The 27,977-nt window shown below is 38.8% G+C and overlaps 1 protein-coding gene across 3 annotated transcripts in view; it reads right to left on the reverse strand.

Annotated features, from left to right (window-relative positions):
- Positions 1 to 27,977, reverse strand: part of LOC145674564 (alpha-tubulin N-acetyltransferase 1-like) — a 152,827-nt gene that overhangs the window by 55,817 nt on the left and 69,033 nt on the right. For all 3 annotated transcript variants that reach the window (XM_081744750.1, XM_081744751.1, XM_081744749.1), the window contains exon 7: positions 26,467 to 26,501. In XM_081744750.1, coding sequence (XP_081600876.1) covers positions 26,467 to 26,501 — 35 coding nt within the window. The remainder of the gene's footprint in view (positions 1 to 26,466; positions 26,502 to 27,977) is intronic.

Consider the following 27,977-nt stretch of genomic DNA (forward strand, 5'->3'; position numbering starts at 1 on the left):
TAGCGACGTCCCTATTTGTCGTAGAGAGATAAGTCATACCTCGTTGGAAATTTTATGGAACGCGGATTCCAACGAGGTAACTTTTATTGTCCCCCGTGCCCAAGCCATGACCAAACCGGAAAAGATGAAGAAAATAAAAAAAAAAAAAAAAAATACATTTTTCTGAAGTTTGTGAGACTATGGCAACACTTAGTTGTTGTACACAAGGAAAAAGTTCTCACATACGGCAGACATTGGCGACCATTGTACAAAAAAGCGTGTAACAACCAAGCAAAAAAATTCGGAAAACAGTACCTACGTGAACCATCCTGTATATTTTTCGATTGACTTATCTACTGTGACGTTCGCAGCCCTTGCGACATACCTAATTGTCACATATGAGCCATACCTCATCGGAAAGTTCAAGGAACACAGATTTTATCGAGGTAAGATTTGTGCCCCCCTTGTGTACGACATAGTGTTGCCATAGTCCCACAAACTTCGAAGAGGTCTATTTTCCTCGATTTTTAATTTTTTCTTCTGTTAGGGGTTGGTCACGGGGGCACAGAAGCACAGAAGCATTGCAACGAGGTATGGCTTATATTTCTGACGAACAAGTTTCCCTCCCCACAAATGCTAAGGGGGAGAGGGAACTAAAATATCCAAATTTTCCCCCTTACCCGTCCGCTGAGAGACCATCGATTTGGATAAAATGCACACCGTTGGAAAGTTTCATCCTTCCTGAAGAGAGACCTAAATAATCTCACTAGGTTAATTAGGAGACGAGCTACGGAGGTTCAAACTGCTGGCTCAGCTCCTGAGCCGTTAGTCCTGAAAACGTTAAACTAGGAAGTTTTTCCTACTGCAGATAAAATTCGACCTTGACTTTAACAAATCTCTTATCAGTGCACGCTGTATTTACACCATAGCTAATCAACCCCCCCCCCCCCATTATTTACTCTCTTATGTGATACTGTAGCATCCTTAGTTTGCAACACTGAATAAAAATTTGATATTGCAAGTTTTTATTTGTAATGTAAATTTGAAATTTGTAAATCTGATAATACCATTTGATAAAATATAACTTTACATTGAGTTGGCAACACTGTTAACCTGTCGGTACTGCAGAACATGCCAAACTATGTACCGTACCTTTGCCGATATTTGCACGGTACAAACTTCCATTGGCTTTTACCCATTAGTTTAAAAATTATAAAGGCGTAATCAAGATAAATGGTTCATCTTGTTTGTGTAGGATAAGCTTTACCATCATGGAAAATTTAACTCCAATTGGATCACTTACATATATGGTTTTTGGTCTTTAAAATAATGAAGCAAAATTTGACTACCCATAACTCCACAACATAATATTTGTCACGTTTTTACAGTAGGGATGTTTTACCATGGCTTGATCGCAATTCAATGAGTTTGGTGCAGGGGTTTTCACTTTCAAATATATGACGCAAAATTCGACCACCCGCAATTAGGGAACCATATAAGCCTGCACAACATAATATTTAATTTGCTTATACACCTGGTTCAAGTCTACCACCGTACCAACTTCGGTCACGATCGGATGAGCTCGGCTGGGAACGTACGATATATACTGTACTTGCTTTTTCAGGGAAAAATCAAATGAAGGACTATGATGAAAAAAATCAAACGAAGAACGAAAATGCCCCACTTAAAACTAGAATATTCAAAAATAATGCAGGGATCCATATATGTTTACTTCTAACGAGTTCATGTTACACCTTCCTAGCTTATTGTGGTCATGAGATACTCAAATTTTCTGATTTTAGTATCCCCCTTAAGATACGTATTTTAATCAAGTGACATAATAAAAACTAAGTTCGAAATAGTTGATAACTATATTTCAAAATTAATTTCATGCGATTCAGTCGTTTTTCCTGTGATCTGATCACCGACAAGGTTTTTTATGCATTAGGTTTAAGCCTTGTTACATTTGTAATTACATAACTTATAATGAATACAAAGTTATCCAAGAACGAACGTATGTGTAGCGGATGTTCCTACATCGGGTAGGCCTAAATGTGTGATTACAGAAGTAAATCTTATAACTGTAGCGTAATGTTGTATGCATTAGAAATAATCGAAGATACCTTGAGTTTGGTAACCTAGCTTCCTAAGCTAATACGGGGGAAAGTCAAAAGGTAAGGGGACTTGAGAAAAGGTACACTCAATTCGAAAATTATTGTCGCATGTCTATAAATATGTTGTTGTAGGAATATAATTTGATAACGAATTTGCCCGGTATTTCTTCTAACGTTAGTATGTGTATAATCGACAAAGACATGTATGTGGCAAATTTCGTGTCAAAAGAGCAGTAGACACGAACAATAAAACGAAAATAAAACTTTTTTGTCTATTTAGCAATATTTTGTTTTATTAATTCTAATTTTCATATTTATAATTCTTTTCCTATGAAATTTACCACAAATATACATTTCCCGATTATACACATAGTATCAGTATTAAAAGTACCCTACGAAATCATTATCAAATTATATTCTTACAAGAAGACAGTTATAGATATGCGACAATCATTTTGGACATGAGTGTACATCTATTCTAATGATAGAAAACATTATTTTTCTACATAATCTCCCTGCACTTCCACGCACTTTTCCCAACTTTTTTTATTATTATTATTATTATTATTCCGTCGGTAAAAAATGTTTTTCGGCTGCACCTGTAACCAATTTCGCACCGTATCAATGACTTCTGTATCGGTTGCAATTCTTTCAGGACCCACCTTGCGCGCACACACTTTCTGATGATTTAGCCTATCGTGTAAGATGGAATCCGCTGAACCATGACTGATATGTAAAGTATTGGCGATTTCGTCCAATGTGATTTGTCTGTTTCCCCATCACTATACCCTCAACGACTTGTCCTCAGTCGTTTAGGTCGATAGCCTACCCGATCTTTCCTCGTCACATAAATAAGTTCTTCCCTGTTTGAAACGCTCTATTCATTCGTAGATCTTGTCACTGTCCTCATTTTCTCCTTGGAGCAGAACGACAATGAAGTTGCCATGTTTAACTGTCTGATACACTTCAACGACTAACGTGGGAATAAGAGTGGCAAGTTGCACAGAAGTGTTGCAGATGACACTAATTCAGCGCTGGATACTAGCAGTGTTACCTAACCAAAATGCGAGAAATTGCAGGTCCCTTTACTTTTGACTTCCCCTCGTATTATGACAACTTGTAATAATTTGTAAGTTTCCTAGTTCATAAATAATTAAATGTAAGTGCGTGTCCTTGCAGTTTCTTGATTTAGAATCTGGATCAATGACAGGAAGAAGAATAGGTACACAACCAATCTATTACCAGTTATTTATCCTCTGGTATTATGTAAGCCCACATCACCAAAATGTAATGTTGGTTGCGTATATACCAGGTATTCCTAAAAAATATCCAAAATTTTTTATATATATTGAACCTCCTGAGCCAAAACTTCCTTCGTGAACAATGGTTTATGGATGAGCCGAAAGCTTGGAAGTGGAAAGATAATTCACAAATTCAAATTTATATAGGAGATGAAACCTACTGCGTTCAGTAGAATCTAAATCATTACTCGGGTTATTATATGAGACTACCACCATCGGGCACCAAACCCGAGTCAAGGGCACAGGGAGAACATATGACAGCCACTATAGTATGAAGGGGCACCGGCAAGTACAATTTTCAGATTCGAATCGCAATTTTCCGATACAGATAAAAAAAATCTCCTGGCACAACAGTCCTTGGTGGACCAAGGCCTACCCAGCCGGCTTGTGGAACTCATGCCTGTAAGGTGAGGTGAAATGTGGTGTGGTCATCACATCGGGTCGCCTCGCTGTTAATGCTTGCTTTCTAGACTAGATTTCGGTGCTTTTTTTTTTTCAAGTAGCTCCAAAATTATCCTCACGACGTTGGGTGGACGCCGCAATGTCAGCACCATATGATGAGTACAAATAGTCTCATCTTTCCTTTGACCACACTCGGTATGGTTTGACTTCACTGATGGCACAAGTGCAATGAGACTAGGGCTGAGGACACCACCTATTTCCAACAAATTTCCTCTATTTACAGTTTTTCGTGTCTTGATTCATAACTGAGATGCCCTAAGGCCTAGGACTTCTGATACTCCCGGTATGAAGTACCCGATCTACTAAACTCATCCTATCCTGACCAAGATTGGCATGGAGGGAAGACCTTGATATGCTTAGAGTCGGTACGCATGTGAAATATTTTGCAATGTAGATCTTAAGTTTCCAAGTAATTGGTCATAAAAGTTGGAGTTTGTACGTAAAAACGCTCCTTCGCAGATCATATCCGTTCAATGTCATCCAGAGCTATGAAAATACTTGGCCTACTCTTTAGATTCCCAAAATACAAAGCCTCCCTGAACTTACGATTATAACGCTTTTGCAAACAGGTCTGCTCGGGTTAGCAGCCAGGTAAATACTGTTGTATCTTGCAACGTTTCGAGGGCTGATACTGTCCTCATATTCAGGCAAATATGATGGGGCAATGGAGTGCGTGGAATATATACTTCATGTGTGTGTTTGGACTACTGATTGATGGTTGAAATGGCGGCTTCTGATTGGTGCTTGAAATGGCGGGATATGAAATCCTGAGTCTCTGTTAAGGTTAGTTTTTTTCTTGCATGATTGCAACAGCTTCTTTTATCCTTCTATCCCAAAATCTTAGAATCCTTTATCCTTCTATCTCAATCACGCAACAAAAAAACTAACCATAACAGAGAGACAGGATTCCACCTGAATGAAACAGACATCAATCTTAACCCGCCATTTCAAGCACCAATCAGAAGGGCCCAATCACACACATGAAGTATATTGCAAGGATCCTCACATCACAACAGACGCACGTGTCAACTCAACACGTGCTATTATTTACAAACAACATAGCAGACAGCAAGCCAATGCGGAAGGACACCGAGGACAAATAGGAGGAACACCGAGGGACCCAGCATCAGTCGTCCAACTGATTAAATCATCTACACCGCCCTGAGGTCGCACTGGACTAGGGATCCTCTCAACAACAAAACCTTGTGAAGCTACCTTGAGCTGAGGGGGCTATCCTTCCAAACTCACCGAACCGGCAGGTGCCTTGGAGACTGCCTTGAGAGAAGGGACACCGTGCAAAACACCTATACTCCTCTACGTGGACATTAACGAGGAAACAGCATTATAAAATTATTATAACAGCATTATTATAAAATTTGGAAAATACAAAACGTCTTTGATTACAAAGAGAATAATGCTGTTTCCTCGTTAATGTCCACGTAGAGGAGTATAGGTGTTTTGCACGGTGTCCCTTCTCTCAAGGCAGTCTCCAAGGAACCTGCCGGTTCGGTGAGTTTGGAAGGATAGCCCCCTCAGCTCAAGGTAGCTTCACAAGGTTTTGTTGTTGAGAGGATCCCTAGTCCAGTGCGACCTCAGGGCGGTGTAGATGATTTAATCAGTTGGACGACTGATGCTGGGTCCCTCGGTGGTCCTCCTTTTATTTGTCCTCCTCGGGTCCTTCCGTGAGGTCCGTCTGCTTTCGGCGTTCCTCGGTGTCCTTCCGCGTTGGCTTGCTGTCTGCTATGTTGTTTGTAAATAATAGCACGTGTTGAGTTGACATGTGCGACTGTCGTGATGTGGGGATCCTTGCAATATATTCTACACACATTCTATTGCCCCATATTTGCCTGAAGATGAGAATGTCAGCCCTCGAAACGTTGCAAGATACAACAGTATTTACCTGGCTACTAACTCGAGAAGATCCGTTTGTAATATGTCGCCAAAAAAGCTTCAATGGATATTCTATAAGGCTTTTATTTCTTCGATCATTGAGTATTGTTCACCTGTATGGAACATGGAAGTATCTATTAATCTAGTACGCATTGACTGTATTAAACTTCTTTCTTGTCATAGATTTAGAATACCAGATTTACGTAATTATTCGAAACAAGAACTAATATCTTTAATGAACAAACATCTGAAAAACGACGCCGCGGAGCTGATTTACTTTATCTATATAAGATCATCAATGACAAAAGTGATTCAGAATTCTTACTTTCTCACCTCAGACGCGAACTTAATTTGCTAATTTATGAGAGACTTAGGTTATCCTTTGTAAAGCACACCTTGTTCCCCAGACTAGCGGACGATTATAATACATTGTCAACAGGATGTAACATTTTCACCTCTGAGAGAAACTTTAGAACTCAATAGATAAGAACTCTGTATATTGAGATATGAAACTTTTTTTTCTGTATAGTTTTTTTTTTATTTTGTCTTTACGTCGTACGGTTCAGCTAATTGACCTAATGCTGTATCAAACTTTGTGAATAGATAAAAAATAAAATTTTGCAAAAACATATCACTAACTCCTATTAGAAAATTTAAACCAGTTAACCTTTCCAGGACGGACAGGGATTTCAAGAAAATCGTAGACCTTTACGTTGGCGGTCCAAGAAACCCTTCTAATTGCCACAGCTACATGAAAATACCTCATTGTAAAGCCTATGGAACACAGATTCTAACAAGCTAATTTTTGTACCCCAGTGCCAAACCCACATTTTTAAAAAATCAGTTTTTTTTTTTTTTTGTTTTGTTTTGTTTTTAGAAATTGGAGAGGCTGGAAACACTTGTCGCAAACAGGAAAAAATTTTCACATGTACGTCAAACATTAGGTACGATCATGTATTTAAAAAAAAAAGGACGGGCCAAAATTCAATACCAAGTTCCGAACGTGTTTCCTACGAGAATCACCCTGTACATATTTTTCGAAATATATTTTGGTCTACCCTGACGTTGGCAGCCCTACCGACACTACTAATTGTCACAGAAATATAAGCCATATCTCGTTGGAAACCTTATGAGAGACAGATTCCAACAAGGTAACTTATGAGGCCCGCGCCGAGCCATACCAAACTCGTAAAAGAAAAATGAAAAAACATACATTTTTCGAAGTTTGTGGGACTATGGCAACTGTTATTTGTCGTACGGAAGAAAAAAAAAGTTCACATATACACCACACATTGGTGACCATTGTATAAAAAGAAGTGTATAACAACGAAGCAAAAAATTCGTAACATCGTACCTACGTGAAACATCCTGTATATTTTTCGATGGACTGTCGCGTACTCTGACGTTGGAAGCCCTCGCGACATCCCTGATTGTCTGAGATATGAGTCATACCTCATTGGAAAGCTCAAGAGAGACTAACAAGGTAACGTTTGTGCCCGCCTTACGTACGAGAAATAACAGCGTAGGCAAAGCCCCACAAACTTCGAAAAGTATATTTTTTCCCCGACATTTTTTACTTTCTTTTAGAGGCTCGGCGCGGAGACAACAGTAACCTTGTTAGAATGTGTGTCCCATAAGCTTTTCGAAGAAGTATGGCCAAGAAGTATTATCTCTCTGACAATTAGGGCAATGTTAATTGGAGCTTCAACATTAAGTAAGCACAGTACACTGATTTGATAAAATCAACGAAGGTCGATCTTTTCCCCCCATTTTGGGAAACCATCAATTACTTTTTACCTACAGGTTTCGAATAGACTTCCGAAATCTCGTTTTTCCAAATATTCTGTATATGGATGTAGATCAAGTAGGCACCTTACATACGAGGTGCTACACAAAATATCCGAGATTTTATTTTACCGGGCAAATCAGTAGCAGTACGACATTCCGCCGCTACATGTCTCGAGGTACATGTATAAGCTAGTGCACCACAAAGTTGAGTTATCTTTCGCGCATTCAGTTGTAAGTTGTAGTTGTGCGTGTTAGAACATGTTTCAGTGGTTCTGCGATTTGTCAAATGCTTGGCGTTAAGGAGCAACGGATAAAGTTGTGTGTCAAGTTGAAGAAAATTGCAGCTGAAACCCACCGCATGCTGAAAGAGGCATTTGGTGAGTGCACTGAGTCAAGCAAGAACATTTGGATGGTTCAATCGTTTCAAAGAAGGCGGTAAATCTGTGGAAGATCAACATTCTGGTCGACTGTGAACATGCACAACACCGGAAATAATCATGAAAATGCGTGATGTGTTTCGCGAAGACAGAAAATTCACCATGTTTGTAACAGACTGTCGTAAGGTACATGTCAACGAATATAATGGGATGAATTGAACATGAAACGAATTGCAGCGAAGTTTGTCCCTTGCCTTCTCAGCCTCGACAAAAAACCTCAGGATTCAGACGTGCACTGAGCTCAACAAAGAGTTCAAGAGTGTCTAAACTTCTTATGTAGAGTTATTACAGGTGGAATCTTGGGTCTATGGTTATGACCCGGAAACGAAGCAGCAATCATCACAAGGGAAGACGCCATCCTCTTAAAGGCCGCAAAAAGCTCGACAAGTTCGATGCACCATCGAGTCCATGGTTTTTTTTTACATTCGAGGAACTGTGTATAAGGAGTTTGTTCTACCTGGTTACAATGTCAACGGGACGTTTTACTGCAAGATTTTGAAGAAACTGAGGGAAGATGTTCGGCGAAAACTGCCAGAGCTGTGGCAAACGAAAGACTAGTTGCTGCACCATGACAACGGGTCCTCGCACATCTCGCTCATTGTGAAGGAATTCCTAGCCAAAACCAACATGGCAATGGTCCCCTATCCTCCCTCTAGCCCTGTGCGACTTTGACCTGTTCCTGGAGATGTAACTCGCGTTGAAAAAGCGACCTTTTGACTCCATCCAAGTGGAATCGCAACAGGTCATGAACACCCTTTACCTTGCGGGCTTACAGGTGTGCTTCCAAAAGTAGTAACAACGCTGGGATCGTTGCATACATGCCGGAGGAGATTAGGACGTAAGTATACTTTTGTTATCTTTACAATGACATTCTCGGATATTTTGGGTAACACCACGTACAGTATGTCTCAAAATACGGTTCTTATAGGATACTGAATGATTGTCTTTCAAAGCAATGTATTTATTGGTTGTTCAGGCTTCGTGTTTCCAGCACGAAGCGGGTACGAGAATTCCTACACAAAGCGTTTCGAGGGTAATGAAGTGTTCCAACAAGACCAATTACACAACTACTCGTATCTCCACATCTTATATTGGTTGGTTATTTCTTAAGGAAGCACATTAAGTCAGTAATTTGCACTAATCATATTTTCAAAAATATATGCGCTAAAAGATACCATGACAAGACGCCATTAAAACTATTCTACTAATAGATATCTTGCGTTGAGCGCGTGTGAAAATCTATTAAGAAACAAATATAAGGCTGGATATACGTACTGTAGCTGATAAATGTTCTGAGAGTTCATAAATTCACTCAAAAGCAGTAGGGGAGTTCACCACGAAGCTAAGTCAAACCAGTGCACTGCATTCATCCAATGTTCTTAGTACAAAGAGTATATTATACCGTATTCTATAATTTATATTATATCAAAACCTATTATATCAAACAGGTTATCGACAAATTCAAATGCAAGGTTAAGTTGAATTTTCCCAAGCAATGCCTGATATGGCAAGCAATGGATGCTGAGAGAAGGGTTTCGGCACGTTACATTTCGACGACCACAATAACCGCAGGTATTTCCCTTAATGAATGCATTAAGAAGAGATTGCTTCCTTTTATCAACGGTCGAAATGACCTTTTCTGGAAGGACATGGCAACGTGTCACTATGCTGCTAAATTCACCGATTACCTGAAAGCGAAAAACACCGAATTTCTTTGAAAAAAATGCCAACGCCCCTAACGTTCCTGAAGCGAGGCCGATTGAAAATTATTGGCCCTCTTCAAAGCTGACTACCGAAAAAGGAAACCAGCGAAAAATCTAACCAAGGACGCGAATCTCCAACGAAGTGACCCAGCAGACTGGCAAGACTCCTATGGTGGATGTAAAGAAGAAGAAGAAAAAAAACTTCTGAATGGGAAAACTTCTCCATATTGTTAAAGGATTATACTAATGGCTAAATATTACTTTGGGCTTTAATTATTTATTTATTTATTTATTTATTTATTTTTTCCAGTTCCTTTCGCATGCAGACTACAATGTTTCCGGAACATATCTTATTAGGAATAGTTAGAAGTGTTTCGTTATGCAATGTCTGAAATGTCTCTACAAATTCAAGTTCGAGTTCGAGTTTTTCGGAAAATTTTTCCAGATTTGTCTTTGCGCCAAGAACATTGAAGGAACGCAATATACTACAATTTATACAGTTTTCATAGCCAAAATTGAATTCGAATTAATAGGGGTTTCGAACAGATATAGCCATGTGTTCTGCTGCAATTGCGGGAAATGTTTGACAGCGATTTTCTCAAAAACACAATCACGATTCATTTTTAAAGAATGTCTTATACAGCTCCATTAACTTTAGTTCCTTGTGAAATATTTGACGTTGGTTTTGAATTGTGTTCCTGTATGACTCGCCGTTTAGGTACTGTATACTTATATTAGTTTTCTGTTCAAGTATAAATATCCTCATGTATAACTTCAATTCCGTTAGATGTGTTTGTATATTCAGTATAACACCGTATTTTCTGTTTACATATATGTCTAAACTAAACATACAAGACGACTGGCTTAATTATGACTAATATGAGGGAAAACCAAATAGGGAATACTCCCAGATCGCAAATATCGAAGTAAAGGCAAATGAGATTTGTACATGTTCCATTTTTCTCCGTAGACAGGACAGGACAGGACGAATACGTAAACATTAAAAAACTTATTTTGTCTGTTTTCCAAATGGGTAATTAAATACTACAAAGAGTTCAGCGAAAACATTTAAAAGTAAACTAAAATTCACAAATTGAGAGTGACGTTTCTAAAATGTAGTCTGAAAAGCTACCGACAGATGCCAGCACCAACTTGGAACGTTGCACGAGGACCAAGCAGTCGTATAAAATGGCAGAATCGTGGCAACACACATCAAAGAGGAACAACGTACTTATACTTTAATAGTAAAGGATGAAACTCATCGCAGAATAAGAACTGGAGTCTTGTGATGGATGGGTATCTATTACTTCAGTCAACGTACGTGTGGAATATTAAGCTTCGAAACTGAATCAGTTCGATGACCGACTGTTCCTCTTTGGAACATACTGCAAGTGGTGTCGCCATTTTTACATTACCGATCAACTCTTCTGTAACGTTCTATCTTGGTGCTGTCATCTAGTGGTCTACGCTTACCATTTTCGCAAACTTTCAGGACAACTGCACTGTTTTAAAATAGTTCACTTTCATGGATTTCGTTTGAATATTCCTCGTATAAATCGAAAGAAACACAAGTGGCCAGATCTTGAACTACGACCCTACATACATTTTGATAAACAATAGAGTGACACTTAAATTACTTATGTGTGCTTTTTATACTTTCCTTCAACACTCCCGCACTTACGAACCAAAATCACGAATAACATTCATTCTAGCATTGGAACTTCTTGTATAAATTAAAAGACAAATTCTGACCAAAGCATATATTAACTAATAAATAATAACGCTATTATTTATTAGTTAATATATGCTTTGGTCAGAATTTGTTAAAATCACGAAGTTTACATACATATTATACTCTTATTTATATAAGAATGGTTAATGTGCTTTCAAAGCTGCATGGTGCTGCTGTTTATTCCTTTATAAGGCAACCTTCGCTACTGGTCAAGCAGCTGTCCGCGTTTAATGTACTCATTCAAGAATTGAAGGCTTGGTGACACGCACACACCTACATGGTGATGAAGATCTGTCATATGTTAATGACTCCGGTGCATTTAAGAATAATCCGTACAAGTTCTTCCGGCTCAAACGAAATTTGGACCACAGAATGCCTAAGAGAATGCTGCTCGTACTTTAAGGTAATGAAACAAGACTAGCGTAATTGTGTGTGGATCACATTATCGAGTATTCAATGCAAAAACGAATCCACCGAGCACCTACTGAGAGACTTCACAGTGTAGTAGTGAAGTGACTGCGAAAGGACAATATTACTGCTTACATGAATTATGTCAGTGGTCCAACGGTAGTGTACATGAACATTTGCGAAGCACACGTGCCCCCTAAGTCCCTCAACGATGCACCGCAGTGTGCCTGGACATACGGATTACAGGGACCGCACTAGGTTACAGGACAGTGACCGCCACTGCAATTAGTCACGACGGTTCTTCTAACTACGCTTCCGAGTTTCTTTCCCACTGTTACCCATGACAACTGCACATCACTGACATCTTCGGTAGTGTCGGAAGACACTGCTTGTGACGAGGCGAAAGGAAAGTAGTGGTATTGTGATGAAAGACGCTTGTCTTACACAGATGTAAAAGTGTGTGTGTCCAAAGAGTAGCGTATTCACACTTGCCATACAGGACGCATACCTGGCATTATAATCTGAGGGTAATAAGCTACACATCCACCCGCCAGTAGTCTTCGTTCTGAGAAGTGTGACTAGCGCGTCGCACATTCGGATCATTGTTAACCCTATCCTCGAACCTTACCTTGACACTGACACACCTGACTTTCCAGCAGAATAACGCGCGCGTCCCCACACCGTCTGGGTAACTCCGCGCACTCTACTCAGTATACGTCTTCTACCATGAAACGGGAGTAGCCCGAGAAAACCCACGAACACGATTTTGTCCACCACAAGCTTACTTGGCCGAGGGTCGAAACAGAGACCCCACGCACCAGAGGTAAGCGCTCTATCACTGAGCAACCGTGCCCCCACCACGTATAGAGAGAATGGAAAGGGAAGAATCCTGTGATAACCCACCAACACGATGTTGTCCGCCTTAAAACCACGTGATCCGAAATCGAACTACGGTCCTCTCTTCCCAGAAGTGACCTCTACCACTGAACTACCATGACTGTCTCACATAAGAATGAAGACATGTTTTCTACGTGTTTTTAAAACCTTTCACATAACTATGTACACTCATGTCAAAAATGATTGTCGTATATCTATAACTGTCTTCTTGTAAGAATATTATTTGATAATGATTTTGTAGGGTACTTTTGATATTGATACTATGTGTATAATCGGGAAATGTATTTGCGGAAAATTTCATAGGAAAAGGATTATAAATACGAAAATTAGAATGAGTAAAACAAAACGTTACTAAATGGACAATGAAGTTCTATTTTCGTTTTATTGTTCTTATTTACTACTCTTTTGACATGAACTTTGCCACATACATGTCTTTGCCGATTATACACATACTAACATAAGAAATACCGGACGAATTAGTTATCAAATTATAGTCCTAGAACAACATATTTATAGACATGCCACAATAATTTTGGACATGAGTGTACCTAAACATGCTACTCAGGGGTGCGCATGAAGAGCATTCAATATAAAAATTGAATATTTAATTATTTTAGGACAAGACTGTACATAGTAGTGCAATAACTTGAGAGAGAAAATGTGACTTCTACTTTAGTAACCAGAGGGGAAAAAAAAAGTTGAATCCTAAGACCAGAAAAATTTTACATTCATATATATTCCATAGTCAAAAGGCTCTTCTGATATCTATTTGAAACTACACAAAACCTTGGGAAAACTTTTGACCGTGATTATAGTAATTTGTAAGATGCGAGTACAAAGTATTTCACAAGCACCATATCAAGTGAAGAAACTTCGCACACAAAATCCATTTGCAAGTGTGTGTCAGTGCACTGCAAATCCCTCAGTCCACTTCACCAAATAACCTGCTAAATAACATACATAGACTTTCATCTTAGGAATGTTAAGACAGTAGACATTTATGTACAGGATTTGTCCGGGAAGTACTAGAACTTATTTTTTCCCGCCAAAACCTGGCGAAGGAGGGGGATGTTACTGTGTTGATTCGGAGGATGGGGGGTATTAGCTACCAGCGCACCAGTCGCCAGTCCTCTCCAAGTCTTCACGGACTGTAGATCGAGTTGAAGGTAAACCCCTTTCAAGGTGCTTTGTTATCTCCACAATGAATCGTTTGTTAGAACAGCGTTACGCGGTGAAGTTTTGCGTCAAACTGGGTAAAACTGGGAGTGAGACCCACGACATGATCAAGACTGCTTATGGAAGTGATGCCATGGGTCGATCTAGCGCTTTTGAGTGGCACAAATTGTTCCGGGAGGGAACAGAGCAAGTTGAAGATGAGTAACGGTCAGGACGCCCTTCAACAGCAAGAAGTGACGAAAACTTAGTCGAAGTGCGAAATCTTTTGAATTCTTGCGCACCGCAGATTGTGTGCGCTGATGATATCAGAACAATTAAACTTGTCAAAAACTATTATGCACAAAATTGTGACCGAAAACTTCGGAATGAGAAAAAATGAAATGAAACCTTTGAGTTTTACGTCCCACGGTTATGCCAGTTAGGCTAAAGGAGACGGTGATTATGAGTAATGAATGAAATGGTGGAATGAAGAAAGTGGGAGGAAACGGGAGAACCCCGAGAAAACCCACGCACACGGTGTTTGTCTACCGCAAAGTTCACTTGGCGGGGGCTGGGATCGAACCCGAGACCCCAAACACCAGAGGTGAACGCTCTACCACTGAGCCACCGCGGCCCCCAATGGAATGAGAAAAAATTGTGCAAAATTGGTACCGAAGGTGTTAACCAAACATGGCACCACACAGCTTCCCCAATCACTCTACAACCGAGATGTCGCTCCTGCAAACCTCTTCTTCCGAAAAAATGAAAATGAAATGAAATCTTTAAGTGTTACGTCCCACGGTTATGCCGGTTAAGCTAAAGGAGACTGTGATGAGTGAAATGGTGGAATGAGGAAAGTAGGGGGAAACGGGAGAACCCCGAGAAAACCCACGAGCACGGTGTTCGTCCACCACAAAGTCCACACGGCGCGAGCTGGGATCGAACCAGGGACCCAAGCACCGGAGGTGAACGCTGTACCACTGAGCCACCGCGCTCCTCTACCTCTTCCTCCGACTGAAAAGGGTCATGAAAGGACGGTACCACGGCTCAGTCCAGGCCATTCAAGAGATCGTAACGAGGGAGCTCAAGCGTATTCCAGTTTCTGCGTACCAGGGAGCCTTCAGTGATTGGCATAGTCGCTGGAAACGCTGTGTTGATGCAGAAGGGACATATTTTGAAAACTAAGCCGGTCTCTCATTTTTTTTTTTTTTTAATTCAGTCCTACTATTTTCTGGTCAAACACTGTATTTACTCAAAAATGACGATGCTAATTTTGGCACCTGTTTTTATAAAATAAGAAATTTTAGAATTTGCATTTAAAACGATGGAACTACAACAGCAGCTTACACTAGTAAACAAAGGACGTAATTAATAAAGAACAAAACCCTTTCTCGACATTTTTACATTCTACAAAATAATTTTAAAGGAACTGTCATTAAGTCTTCAAGTACCACAAGAAGTCACTTGAAGTTTTGGGGAACAGCAGAACTGAGATGACGGGCTCAATTTCTTCGGGAAGGAAAGGATGCCAGCTCATGTTGAAATTTATGTGCCAATATTGTATGTACTTTTTAATTACGGTGTCCCATTCCTTGCTTAGCCAACCCTTATCTATATTAAGCTTTGAATTTCTTCAGAAAGTTTTCAAAAAACACGTCATTCTATGTCATTCTTGGTTCCAAATACGATCCTAGAATCAGCAATATTGTCTTGTGTTTCTTTCAGATTTTTCGAAAGGTTCTAGAAAAATCGGGTGATCTACTTTCGCATCTCAGAGATGTTCTATGATTCGTTTCTTTTTATCATCTCTCTATAACCCATCAGGCAACTCCATATTTTCTCGAATAAACTTTTGATTTTTCACTAGGGTCAGTGTTCCACCATTCGACGCTTGACTAACAGCTAAGACAAGGGTTCTTGGTACTGTTCTATCATCGTAAATCCATTCCTTTTATTTTCCTCCTGTTTCTAATCTCCATGAACAAGGCTCTAGAGATGAGTCGAGAACTAAGAAGTACAAAACATTTGCAGGAATCGCAATTGCATGTAAGCAAAATAGTTAAAATTAATTTTGATTTATATTATATATCCATGTTTCAGAATCCTGCGGTACTTCCACAACAATTTTTGTAGAGCTAGTTCGAGAGTAATTCAACTTACATGCCCGCAGCCAAATTCCCTGTATAAAAATTGTTGTGTGAGTACCTTATGATTCTGAAACATGGATTTTTGAATAGAGCACATATTTCCTAAGTGAAGTCTTCACCCGACTACGGTAGGTCCCATAGTATTAGAGCTCTGGACCCTTAAAGTTCATTTTTTCATGTTTTCGGCAGCCTACAACTCTGAAAGGAAGAGTTTGTTCACCCAGATTCGTCTATACTTTTTATCTTGATGTGAGGAATCACCTCCCAAACGTTGTCGGTGTTTTGAAACACCCTGTATATTACACTAACAGAATACCCGTTCTTCGCACGGGGAGAATAAGTTATTTTGGACATAACGGGCAGAATTTGGATTTAAACTGCATCGGAAGTGTCACTGCTCGTCTCAGAGACCCTGAAAACTATGGATTCGACACTAATATCAGTCATTTTTGATGATTTTTTATGTATTTCCCCTCCCCCAAGTTCCGGGACTAAATTTGGATGTAAACGGGATCGGAAGTGCCACTGTTTATTTCAGCGATCCCGGAAACTATAGATTCGACACTAATATCGGTCATTTTCGATCGTTACGAAATGTCCCTGTCCATCCCTCAAGTTGCACCGTCAAAATGAATACATAAAGACCATCTCAAGCTCGAATCTCATCTATGCAGAAAATTTGATCGAGATCAGTCGGATAGTTTAAGAGTTAAGTTTTATTAATGTTTTATATCTCACCCCTCCCCCAACCCTAACTTCTACCAATAAAGTGAGTAGATAAAAACACTCACGGACCAGAATCCCATCTACGTTAAAAATTTTGTCGAGATCAGTCGGGTGGTTCAAGAGATTGTCACAAACATGGTCACTCAATTTTATAATATAGATAAATATTTCTTGTTGGAAACAGACTTCATGATGATGGTAGTTACAATTGCTAAGCTGACCTATTTGAATACTGGATTCATAAATCATGTTTAGGTCGCATTAGCTTAAGGTCATATGGACAGTGCTACAGCAAATGGTCTAACAAATCCCAGCAAGAATTGCTTGATTGTTGTCAAATACAAGAAATCAATTCTCTAACAGTGGAGAACACTTGTTCCATTTTGTTAGTTATCATAGTTTTGATACGAAAACTAATCTTGTCTTTGTTATAAACAAGTTCCTTATCATTAGAGGTAGACACAAGTGTTTTTTTTTATTTTTATTTTTTTTTATTTTTTATTTTTTTTACAGTTGTAGAAGGAAAAATAAAGTATAAAAGAGCTAGTTGCACTGGAATTGCAAACTGATATATTGAGATTGAAGCTAAATATTGAATTCTATAAAAAAAGATTACCATCTTTCGTCTGCAGGTGTTTGCTTTATCTTTCACTAACACAATAGTAGATTATTATTTAAAGAAAAAAATAAACACACACACACACAAAACAAGATTGTAGTGTTAGGCTTTTGTGAGTACGAGTGCTTCCCCCCCTCCCTCCCTCCCTTCGTTGTTCATAACGGGATAGCATATTTAAAGACTTGTTTTTTCTGAAGAAAGGGGAGCGGCAGATGATATTGCACGGAGGGGCAAATTGCTTAGAGCTGGCCTTGCAGGTTTGATAGTTTGGAAGTATACAGTCATTTCACAATGTGAAAAAACAGAACTCTCTTGTTTAAGGTTCAAAGCCCTAAGTAAGGTACTGTTTAATCAGATTTCGGAGCGGAACCAAAGGTTGAATAAAATTTGCTTTATTCAGTAAGCGCCTGAAAAAAAATTTAAATGAAATGCTGAATTTGACTTAAGCCGATGTTTTTATCCGACATCGTTGATTTCATGACGGTCGGGATGACGTAACAAGCCACATCACGAAGACGAAATCACCAACCGAACCGAAGGTAACATCCAATCAAGTTCGACAGAAAATTGTTGAAAAGCGCCCCCTAATCACTACAAGTGACTGCTCAGCCCTTGCACTAGCACGGTGTCATTCAAGATTAAGGAAGGAAGGAAAAATTCTATGCGAAAAGCATGTGACGAGAATTTGTTGATTCCGGTGATTGGTTCCCGTGACACATCAACCACAAGAATCGTTATACAACACTTTCTCCCACACAAGCAGAGAAAACTCAAAAGTACACAGAGAAATTCCTTAACATATTTCGAAAAACTCGTACAGCTGTCAAGAACAGTGCACAATTTAATGATCTTGAGGACTAATGGAGAATAAAGGTAATTTATTCCTATCTTCAATTTTTATTATACCAATGTGAATATAGTAGATACACTGCGTATATTTTAATGAAGAACAATTTTAGTTTTATACTCTGCTAGAAGAACAAAATTCTCGTAATGGTATTAGTTTTCTCAACTTCAAATATCTAAACAGTAATTTGCAGATAAATTTTCTCAAGTTCTAACGGCAACTGGGATTCTCTTTCATATTAGATTCACATCGATTTCAAAGTAATCACTGCAAGTAAGCTCAAGCTACTTTTCCGTAAATTATACATTACTTGAATTTCAAAGTGTAAACAATGTTCTACCGGACAATAACTGAACCCGGGTCTCCTATTTGCTGTGCACGTGCGCTAAGCATTCACGCACAACAAAATGGATTAAAGAGCTCAGTGCTTCGTGCACCAGTACGGTGAATCAGACTTAGGTTTGAATCTCGGTCCAGTGAAACTTATTTCAATCTCAATTTCACTAAAATCACGCTTATAGAAAAAAAAAATCAGTTCTTTTCATTTAACATATACGAGGGTCATTTAACTCGAACTGGCAACACTGCTACGATTGGAGTGTCGTGTGAGCAGGAGACAAATGACGAACGTAGTGTGTTCCGTGGATGTGTATCAGTCAGTTCAACGCTGCTGCGGTCCCATATTACGGCGAGTCTGGCGACTAGACATTTTAAAATAATTGTTGTGTGAAATACCGCCCTAACGCAACGTTCACGCGTGCAGAACGGCATGTGTTTTATGAAATTCTAGGTGGCACGAAGGCGAAATGCTAGGACAATCCCAGAGGATTAGTAGAGGCCTGTGGTAAAGCTGCTCTACCGTATCGGACAGTGGCGAGATGAATTGCAACATTTCAGGTGGAACGACAGTCAGACAAAATGCACGTTGGAGGGCATATGCGAACGGCTACGGACGAAATTCACCTTGCAAGACTACGGACACTGCTTGACGGTGATCGGTGCTGGACTTATAGTGAATTGGAGCAGGAGCTGAACATTTCTTCCGGATCAGTGTTCCGCATGCTAACACAGGATCTTGGAATGCGGAAAATTGCAGCCAGATTGGTACCCCATGCTCTGATCGAGGTTTAAAAGTAGCATAGGTGGGAATGTGCGCGCCTACACCTTCTACGTTATAATCATGAAGGTGATGACTTCTTGCACCGCATTATTACAAGTGACGAAACGTGGGGAAGATCCTACGAGCCTGAATTGAAACGTCAGTTGAGTGAATGGCACCACGCAGAATTTCCACGACCGAAAAAGCTTAGGCAAGATCCAGCAAACGTGAAGGTGGTGATGATAATGTACGACCACGAAGACATTATCCTGTCACATCAAGTTCCACCGGGCGTTACCGTCAATGCTGCATACTATGCTTCATACGTGAGTCACCATTTGCGACCAGCATTGCGACGCAAACGTCCACACCTCCTGGAGTCTGGACCAATTCTCTTACACGACAATGCCAGATGCCATACATCAATCCAGTACAGACTGTTACGACGATGGGGTTGGGACGTACTGCAGCACCCGCCATACTCCCTGGATATGAGCCCCTGCGATTTTGATCTTTTCCCATAATCTTATATAAATCGTAGCGGGACTGTTGACTATCCGTAAGTCGTTTAAATCGCTGTTGGGAGTTAAACGCAAGGGATGGATCCCCTTATGCGTCACGGTATTTGCTTTAACTTCCTGAATGTTTATGATTTCCACTAATTCATCTTCCCCTCCTCTCGTGGATACAGTCTTAATTTGAACAAGCTCTTTATGGAAATTTTTGCTGCTACTAAATTTTTAATAGTTCAATTAATTTTTAAAGTCAATAACCTCCTACAGGCATCTCTAATTGAAACCACTCTGTGACCTGGACTGATAAAACTACACTACTGTCCACGCGTCACGAGAAAACTGACATATTTGTGTCACATGTATCCACGCTGTCTATTTCACTGGCGCGGTGGAGGCCGTTTCACTGGAGCACAAGACAACGTGTGATGAACACGATCTACTCAAAAAATAGGTTCAGGGTTGCCACATTATGAGAAATTGTTAAGATTTGAAAACAGAAAATATCTGTAGCAAATAACATTGCCCTTAAAGAACCATTGAATACATTTTGACGAGATTTTCACTGATACATAGTTTAGAAACGAAACCGAAAAATGGCTACTTTTCGAATTCCTCTTTTGTTTGGTACTTTTATATTCGATTCAAAACTGGTGTTACACATGTGATTTCTGGTTCTGTTCTGACAAGTTCTTTCACTGGTTAAAAATGTGCATTAAGAACTTTATGCGACACCTACAAAATCCGGAGGATTAACGAATATTTTTTTATATCCTATTCATTTTTTTGTCTATATTATTTAAGGACACTAATAATGTGTTAAAATTATCCTTTCTGAAAACTTCTTGTGTGTGAAGTCGAATGAACCAAAGACATGTTTGTATATTTCTTGATGCCATATTTTGTTTCTGCCAACATTTTACGCTCCAACCTGCCGTAATTCCAAGTCATTGTTTCACGAACACTATTTTGTTCCATTGAGGCAGATGAGGATGACAAGAATACAGGGCATGTGAGGAAAAAAATTGATACACAATACACTAACCAATAAAACAGACATTCAATCGAAGAAAACTCCCGGCTTTCCGATAACAGAACTTAAAAAATGAATACACCTTCACTGTCGATAATATGGGGACTACCTAGGAAACATAAAAGATGTTCTCCTCAGACCAATCATATCTGAAGTCACTGATCTTACGTTTTTTTCAGAATACTTTAAACTAAATATTTTAAACCATCCACGAATTCATTCAAACCTGTAGTTCGTAACAGTGTAATAAACAATAGGTTATATCATATGCCCGATATGTAAACCTCGATTCCCTTATTTTTGCTTATAGACTGTGTCAGAATTTTGTTAAAGAAAGAAAAAAAAAAAAACAGTTGAGAATGCTCCAAGAGCATTGCCAGAACGAACTTAAAAAGAATGGAGAGATGGAGCGAGAAGGATAGCTGTCATTGTTCCTAGATGTAAAAGGAAATATTTTTTATCCACATCTTCTGTTCCCCGCAAAAATTAGCAAAATAATATCTCTCTATGACTTACAGTTCTCGAGATATGGCTGCTTAAATATCTAGAAATTCGAACTTGTTGGTCAATATCTGAGGAACGGTGACCAGCTGGATAGTAGACAGTTAATCAATGGCCAGCAGTTACTATTTGGAACAAAGATGTTCACCATCCTCTTACGTATTGTTCAACACCAATATGATCTCTGTGTGACTTACGGTTCCCGAGATTTGGCTCCTTAAATCTCCCGAAATCGGAACTATCTTTTGGCCAATTTCACGGGAAAGATATGGTATAGAGATGATATTGGTGTTAATACCTAAGAGGATGGTAAACATTTTGGTACCGATATTAATTGGTGGCCACTGGTCAATTGGCCATTGGCCAAACCAGTGGACAGTTCGACAGTGGCCACCGGTTATTACTTGGTAATAAAATATTTACAATCCTTTTAGATATTGATCAACACCAATATGAAAACTCTGACTTACAGTTCCCGAGATATGGATCCTTAAATCTCTGGAAGTCGGCCATTTTTAGGCCAATATCTCGGGAACGGTAAGAATGAAGCGAAAAATTGAATCACTTTCTCTGACAGTTTTTGATGCTCTATCGAATGCAGGGTTCAAAATTGAAAAAATCTCAAATAACAGACAGACGGACGGACGAACACATACACACACAAACAGAATTCAGTAACGAACATTAAGTTCGTTGAAAATACCCATAATTAAACACGAACAGTAAAGTTAGACTCTTGTTACACACAAAAAGTGAAAAAATGAATGACTGAAACGGGACTCAAACCCGGGATCTTCGGCGCACGCATTAGCACTAAGACGGAGATTCTGGGTTTGAATTCCGGTCCAGGCATTTGCTTTATCACCCTGAGTTTTATCGAATTCGCACCTACAGAGGATCTGGTGTAAATAAAGTTTCCTTCTTCTATTCATATACTAGCAGAATACTCGTTTTTCGCACAGGGAGAATACATTTAATTTTGGACATAAAGCTGTGAATTTGGATTTAAACACCATCGGAAGTGTTACTGTTCATCTCATCCACCCCGAAAACTATGGATTCGACTCTAATATCGGTCATTTTTAAATATCTCCCCCTCCCCTAAGTTGCACTGTCAAAGTGAAATGAAGGCACGAACTTCATCTATGCTGAAAATTTGATCGAGATCGGTCGGGTGGTTCAAGAGTTAAGTCACATAGTAACTCATTTTTATATAGATAGATAGATAGATCAAAAGATTACAGTGTAAAAACATTTTGCAATTCCTACATAAATTTTGAAACAAATTGAAAGTTTGGCTATAGAAAACCTCTTATTACCCTTCTTAGCAAATGTGGTATTGATTCATTTTGAAAACTAAAATTTTGAATATCTCGAATACACTAAAAATGCTCTACAAATTGATTGACAATACGTTTTATACATGCAGATATGAATGCCCAGTTAGAACTTTTATACAACGAACTTTCGCCTTCTTGCTGGTGCCAGGTTCGCTTCCAGGTGGGAAAGCCTATAAATATGAAAGCATTACAGAGGTTCGGATTCCACTTTAAACTGTAGGTTCACGGGTCATATAGCCGCGATGCTGAATTGGGAGGCCGAACTCCAATACAAAACTCTTTACCCCCAATATCAAAACAAAAGGTCAATGGAATTAACAAGAGTACCCATTTTCTTGATCTGACCACATGTAGGAAATTAAATTTCACACCAAGATATAAAACAAATACACCAAGAATACACGCAAAAATGCCACACACTCCAATGAAACGAAATCTAACATTTGGAATAATTTCTTTCGCAGATCCTAATCCTATATGCAAGTAATAATGCTACAGGTGATGCAAAAGTCCAGCACCACCCTTTTATTTTTGAAACGGCTTAAGCTGAAATTTTGTGGCTAATTGGGGTGGGGTGCATCAGATGGTGCTATTTGGCATCATAGCGGTCATCTTGAAATCCGTCAGTTTGAATTCAGGTCCAATATTCGAAATGGGAAATTGAAATGAAATGAAATCTGAGTTTTACGTCCCACGGTTATGCCAGTTAGGTTAAATGAGACTGTGATGATGAGAGATGAGTGAAATGGTGGAATGAAGAAAGTGGGAGGAAACGGGAGTACCCCGAGAAAACCCACAAGCACGGTGTTTGTCCACCACAAAGTTCACTTGGCGGGGACTGGGATCGAACCCGGGACCCCAAGCACCAGAGGTGAACGCTCTACCACTGAGCCACCGCGCCCCCGAAATGGAAAGTGGAGGATGAGACGTTATTTTAGGCTATAATTGGTTAAAACAACACCCAGAACGGACAGTACTAAACGAAGAATGATACCGAGACATGAGCATCTTAATTTCATTCGGTCTTCACAAATAATTTTAACTTGGCATTAGTGCCCGAAAGAACATGGAGGTCAAACTTGACAGGACATGAAAGTTTCTCCAGTGTAACCCAGACATGCATACCAAGTCTCACGCACGTATTAAAACACTTAAATAGGACAACGAAAAAAAAAAGGGGGGGGAATAGAATGAAATGAAATCTGAGTTTAACCCTTTTAAATTATATCACCTATTTTTAGGTGATAGGGTAGAACCTTCATTATTCTATTAAAGTACCAAGCTTCTTAGTTTTTATTTATTTATTTATTTATTTATTTATTTATTTTTTTCCAAGCCTGGAGGCTGTAGAACACGTTACACAGAGTTTCACGCCGTTCTGTGTCGAGACATAGGATGTGATGCCGTCAAAACTTCAATAAAATATTTTTTGTTATACCTATATTTTTTATTTTTTGGCGGGTTTACTTTCGCACCTAAAAGATTGAAATTTTACACACACACATATACATATTCAGTGAATCCCTTAGTATTTCTCAGATCTCTACGTTAAAACAGGGGGTCCAGTGGGGCAAAAAGGTTAAAAAAAAAAATGTTTTGAACAAAAATTTTTTTTTCGATTTTCCCGCCTTTCATACATGATTGAGACATGTGAATGATACCGTTTGAAAGGCTGTTGTATTCCGGAGGGAATGAGATACGAACCATGATCCTATGGTAAGTAAGGATGTCTTAGGAAATTTTTACCTGAGATCCTGTTTTATGCGGGAATCTGGGGTATTGTTGAGATATCTTTTGGCGTGCTTACTTTTGCACCCAGAGGATTGAAATTTTGAGCACTCATTCAGTGCACCCTTTAGTATTTTTCAGATTTTTTTTCAGAGGGAATCAAAATTTGAAAAAAATAATTCAGAAAAGAACTAATTTTCCTCAAAATTTCCCGCCTCAGGGACACGATAGGGAAATGTGAATGATACCGTTAAAAAGTGTGTTCTATTCTAAAGAGAATGAGGTACAAACTATGATCCTAGGATAAATAGGGATGATACTGTAGCTGCTTAACTGAAAGTCTATAATTTACCAACAAAAAAATATGCCCCAAGAAAATCCACGGGCACAATATTGTCCACCATAAATTTACATGGCCGGTGATCGAACCACGGACCCCACCGTACCAGAGGTAAGCGCTCTACCACTGAGCCACCGAAATGAGCACCCTGTATCAAACAAAGTACCTATGCTAAGTACAAACATGTTGCAACATTAACTCTTTTAAAATACATGGAAGGTTTTTTGTTTAAATGATAATGTGGAAATGATCAAAAAATCATATCGTCGTGCATATAGCCACAGAAATGCAAAACTGTTTTAAAATTGTTACTATCATTTTACTGGAGAAAGAATGAAGATTAAATTATGACATGAGTACTCTGTACAGAAACTAGAGTACCGTAACATCACTGACATCTTCACCGCTCTGACGAAGTACAGAGAACAGAACAATGGTTTAAGTTTTGTATTTGTGCTGTGGAAACACTGGAAGTCTCCAAACCTTTGTACTTACAAAATGTGTTAATGCATGGAGTTACTGTCTAATTCCATTCCATCACATTTTCATTAAAACTCTTTCTTTCTTACCTATGTATTGATAATATTGATAACATAGTCAGCAAAACTTCGACAATGATTCTCTTGAATGAATCTCAAAATACAGCGTGTCCATTAAAATACTATCATATTTTAAAATGGTATTACGTCCCTTTGGATAAACATATTTATGTGAAATTGGCCACATTTGAAAGAAAAACTCAAATATTTGTGCATGTCAACAATGGACAGCTATGTCACTGATGGAAAGCATCAAACACAGAAAAATTAAATTCACTCATGTTTACTTTGTGATTAGTTGATATGCATTCATTGTTGGATATTTAGCAGGCAGTTGCTATTTCTGCTGGAGGTCACTTGCGAATCTTTTATGTTTCTGTACTGTTATGCCTTAATGTGCTAACGTAAATTTATTTCGTTTCGTTGTGTTGTGTTGTTATTAAAGAATAAATTTATACCGGAAATTATGTCTTCTACACGTGGCCGCCGAGGTCGCCTGACTTACCGGTCTGTGACTTCTTTTTTGAGGGGGGTTACGTAAAGAATTGTCTGTGTACCCCCTCATTGTCTCAAAACATGCAAGAAGTGCAAGTTCGTATCAGTCCTGCCATCCAGTCCATTTCATCAGATATGTTGGAGCGTGTGTGCGTGAATAGGAATAGTCTTGATGTCAGCATCGCCACTCGTGAGATCCACATTAATGAGGTATAGTAAAAAATGCTAGTTTGTCTTTCAAATGTGACCAATTTCATTTAAATACGATTACCCAAACAAACGTAATACCATGTTTAAACTATGATAGTATTTTTATAGATATGCTCTATAATACAGAACACTACGGTCAATCGCTACCTTTTGAGTGTGTGTAAAACAAATCTTCAAATGGCTTACATTTACAAAAGATGTACATTTCTTTGATTTAATTCTATGTCCTGCAAATACAGAGCTTTTCAAAGAGAGATGGGTGGTATTTTTTTTTTCTTTCTTCCTTAACGCAGTTGTTCATACCTATATACAGAGCTAACTTTTTCTGTACAATTTCTAACATACGAATACCCAATACGCCATGTGCATATGTGCCAAAGCAAGGGCATGCCAAGCCACCAAAGAAATGAAGCAATACACCCAATAATATTTACAAACTTCAAACACACACAAAATAAACTCACCTTCGATTTGGGCTTGGAGGCTGATCAGTCAAAATCTGGAAAAATATAAATGATACAAATTTAACAGAAATAAAAACAGCTTTATATATCGAAACTTCATTGTATGAAGTATTCTATTTTAACACTGTAAACTAACCCAGCTTATTGTAAACTAAAAGTTCGATATTTCTATTAAAAGTGCGTAGCTCACAGAATATCAATAGTAAAGAAATAACCCTTTTGGGATTTTTAGTACGAATCTGTATCATGGAGTAGTGTTGTGTTTAAACGCTTATTAAGCTCATAACACGTATTGAACCAGTTATTATTATTATTATTATTATTATTATTATTATTATTATTATTGGTCAAGTCAAGCATGGACCAAAGAACACCACAGATGAGTTTTGGAACCGGATGGTCAACTTGGCGGCGCCAAGTGGAGGCGGAGGGGCGTGGCCTTTTTTTCTATACGCAAATTTCAAAAATTTTCCCGTCCCTATTTTTTCAAGATATCAGATTGAAATTTTGAATACGGATTGTGTGCGTCTACGAGTATTTCTCAGATTTTCATCCCTACGTGTACCCAAGGTCGGGCTCGAGGGAGTGATTTTCAGAAAAAATTCCGGTTCTTCCCGAATTTCCTGGTTCAGGTTATGATACGGAGATATGAGTGGTACCGTTGGAAAGGGCACGTAATACTAAAGAAAATTACATTTGAATCATGATCCTAGGCCAAAGATTTTCAAAAAGTTTTCTGCCCTTTGTTTTCAAGATGATCAGATTCAAATTGTGTACGTAACCACGTATTTTTCAAGAGATTGAGATCCCTACGTGAACCCAGATCCGGGCCAGAGGGGCGCAAAAATTTTGATTTGAAAAAAAAAACTCCCGGTTTTCCCGTTTCTGGTGTATAATACGGACAAGCGAGTGGCACCATTGGAAAGGATACTCTATTCTGAAAGAAGAAAAAAAACGAGGTATGAACCATGATCCTACGATAGGGAAGCAGTAGCTGTTTGAGTGAAAGTAAAATTTACCTCAAGAAGTGGAAATCCCAAAAGAGTTAAGCTAATTTATGGTAAAACAGAGCTAGTGGTCCATTAATTAAAACAGTGGTTCCCAACCTGTGTCGCGCGATTTTAGAATTTAAAAACCATAAAGCATTTAAAAATTAAAAACAATTTTGAAACAGACTGTACTAGTCAACATCTCCAGTGGCATCAACAATGTTCAGTACTATATGAAGTCATTACTCAGTGGCTTATTTAGGGCTTCCGGGCTTAAGCCCCCCCGAAATCTTTCTTACTATAGTAAAGTATATGAAGTATCTTGCAGAATTTTCATATTTTCAGGCAAAGCGGCCCCCCACCCCTTCCGAAAGTTTGCAAAGCTCCTCCGAAACAAAATCGTAAATACGCCACTGTCATTACTTCATGGAAACTTACAGAGTTACAATCTACATTATAATCTTTATTATCATAAATACAAAATAAAACAAGATGTCGCAATGGCATGGCGTTCAGCACCAT

Source organism: Thermobia domestica, chromosome 17 (assembly GCF_964235325.1).
Source record: "Thermobia domestica chromosome 17, izTheDome1.hap1.1, whole genome shotgun sequence".
Classification (NCBI taxonomy): Eukaryota; Metazoa; Arthropoda; class Insecta; order Zygentoma; family Lepismatidae; genus Thermobia; species Thermobia domestica.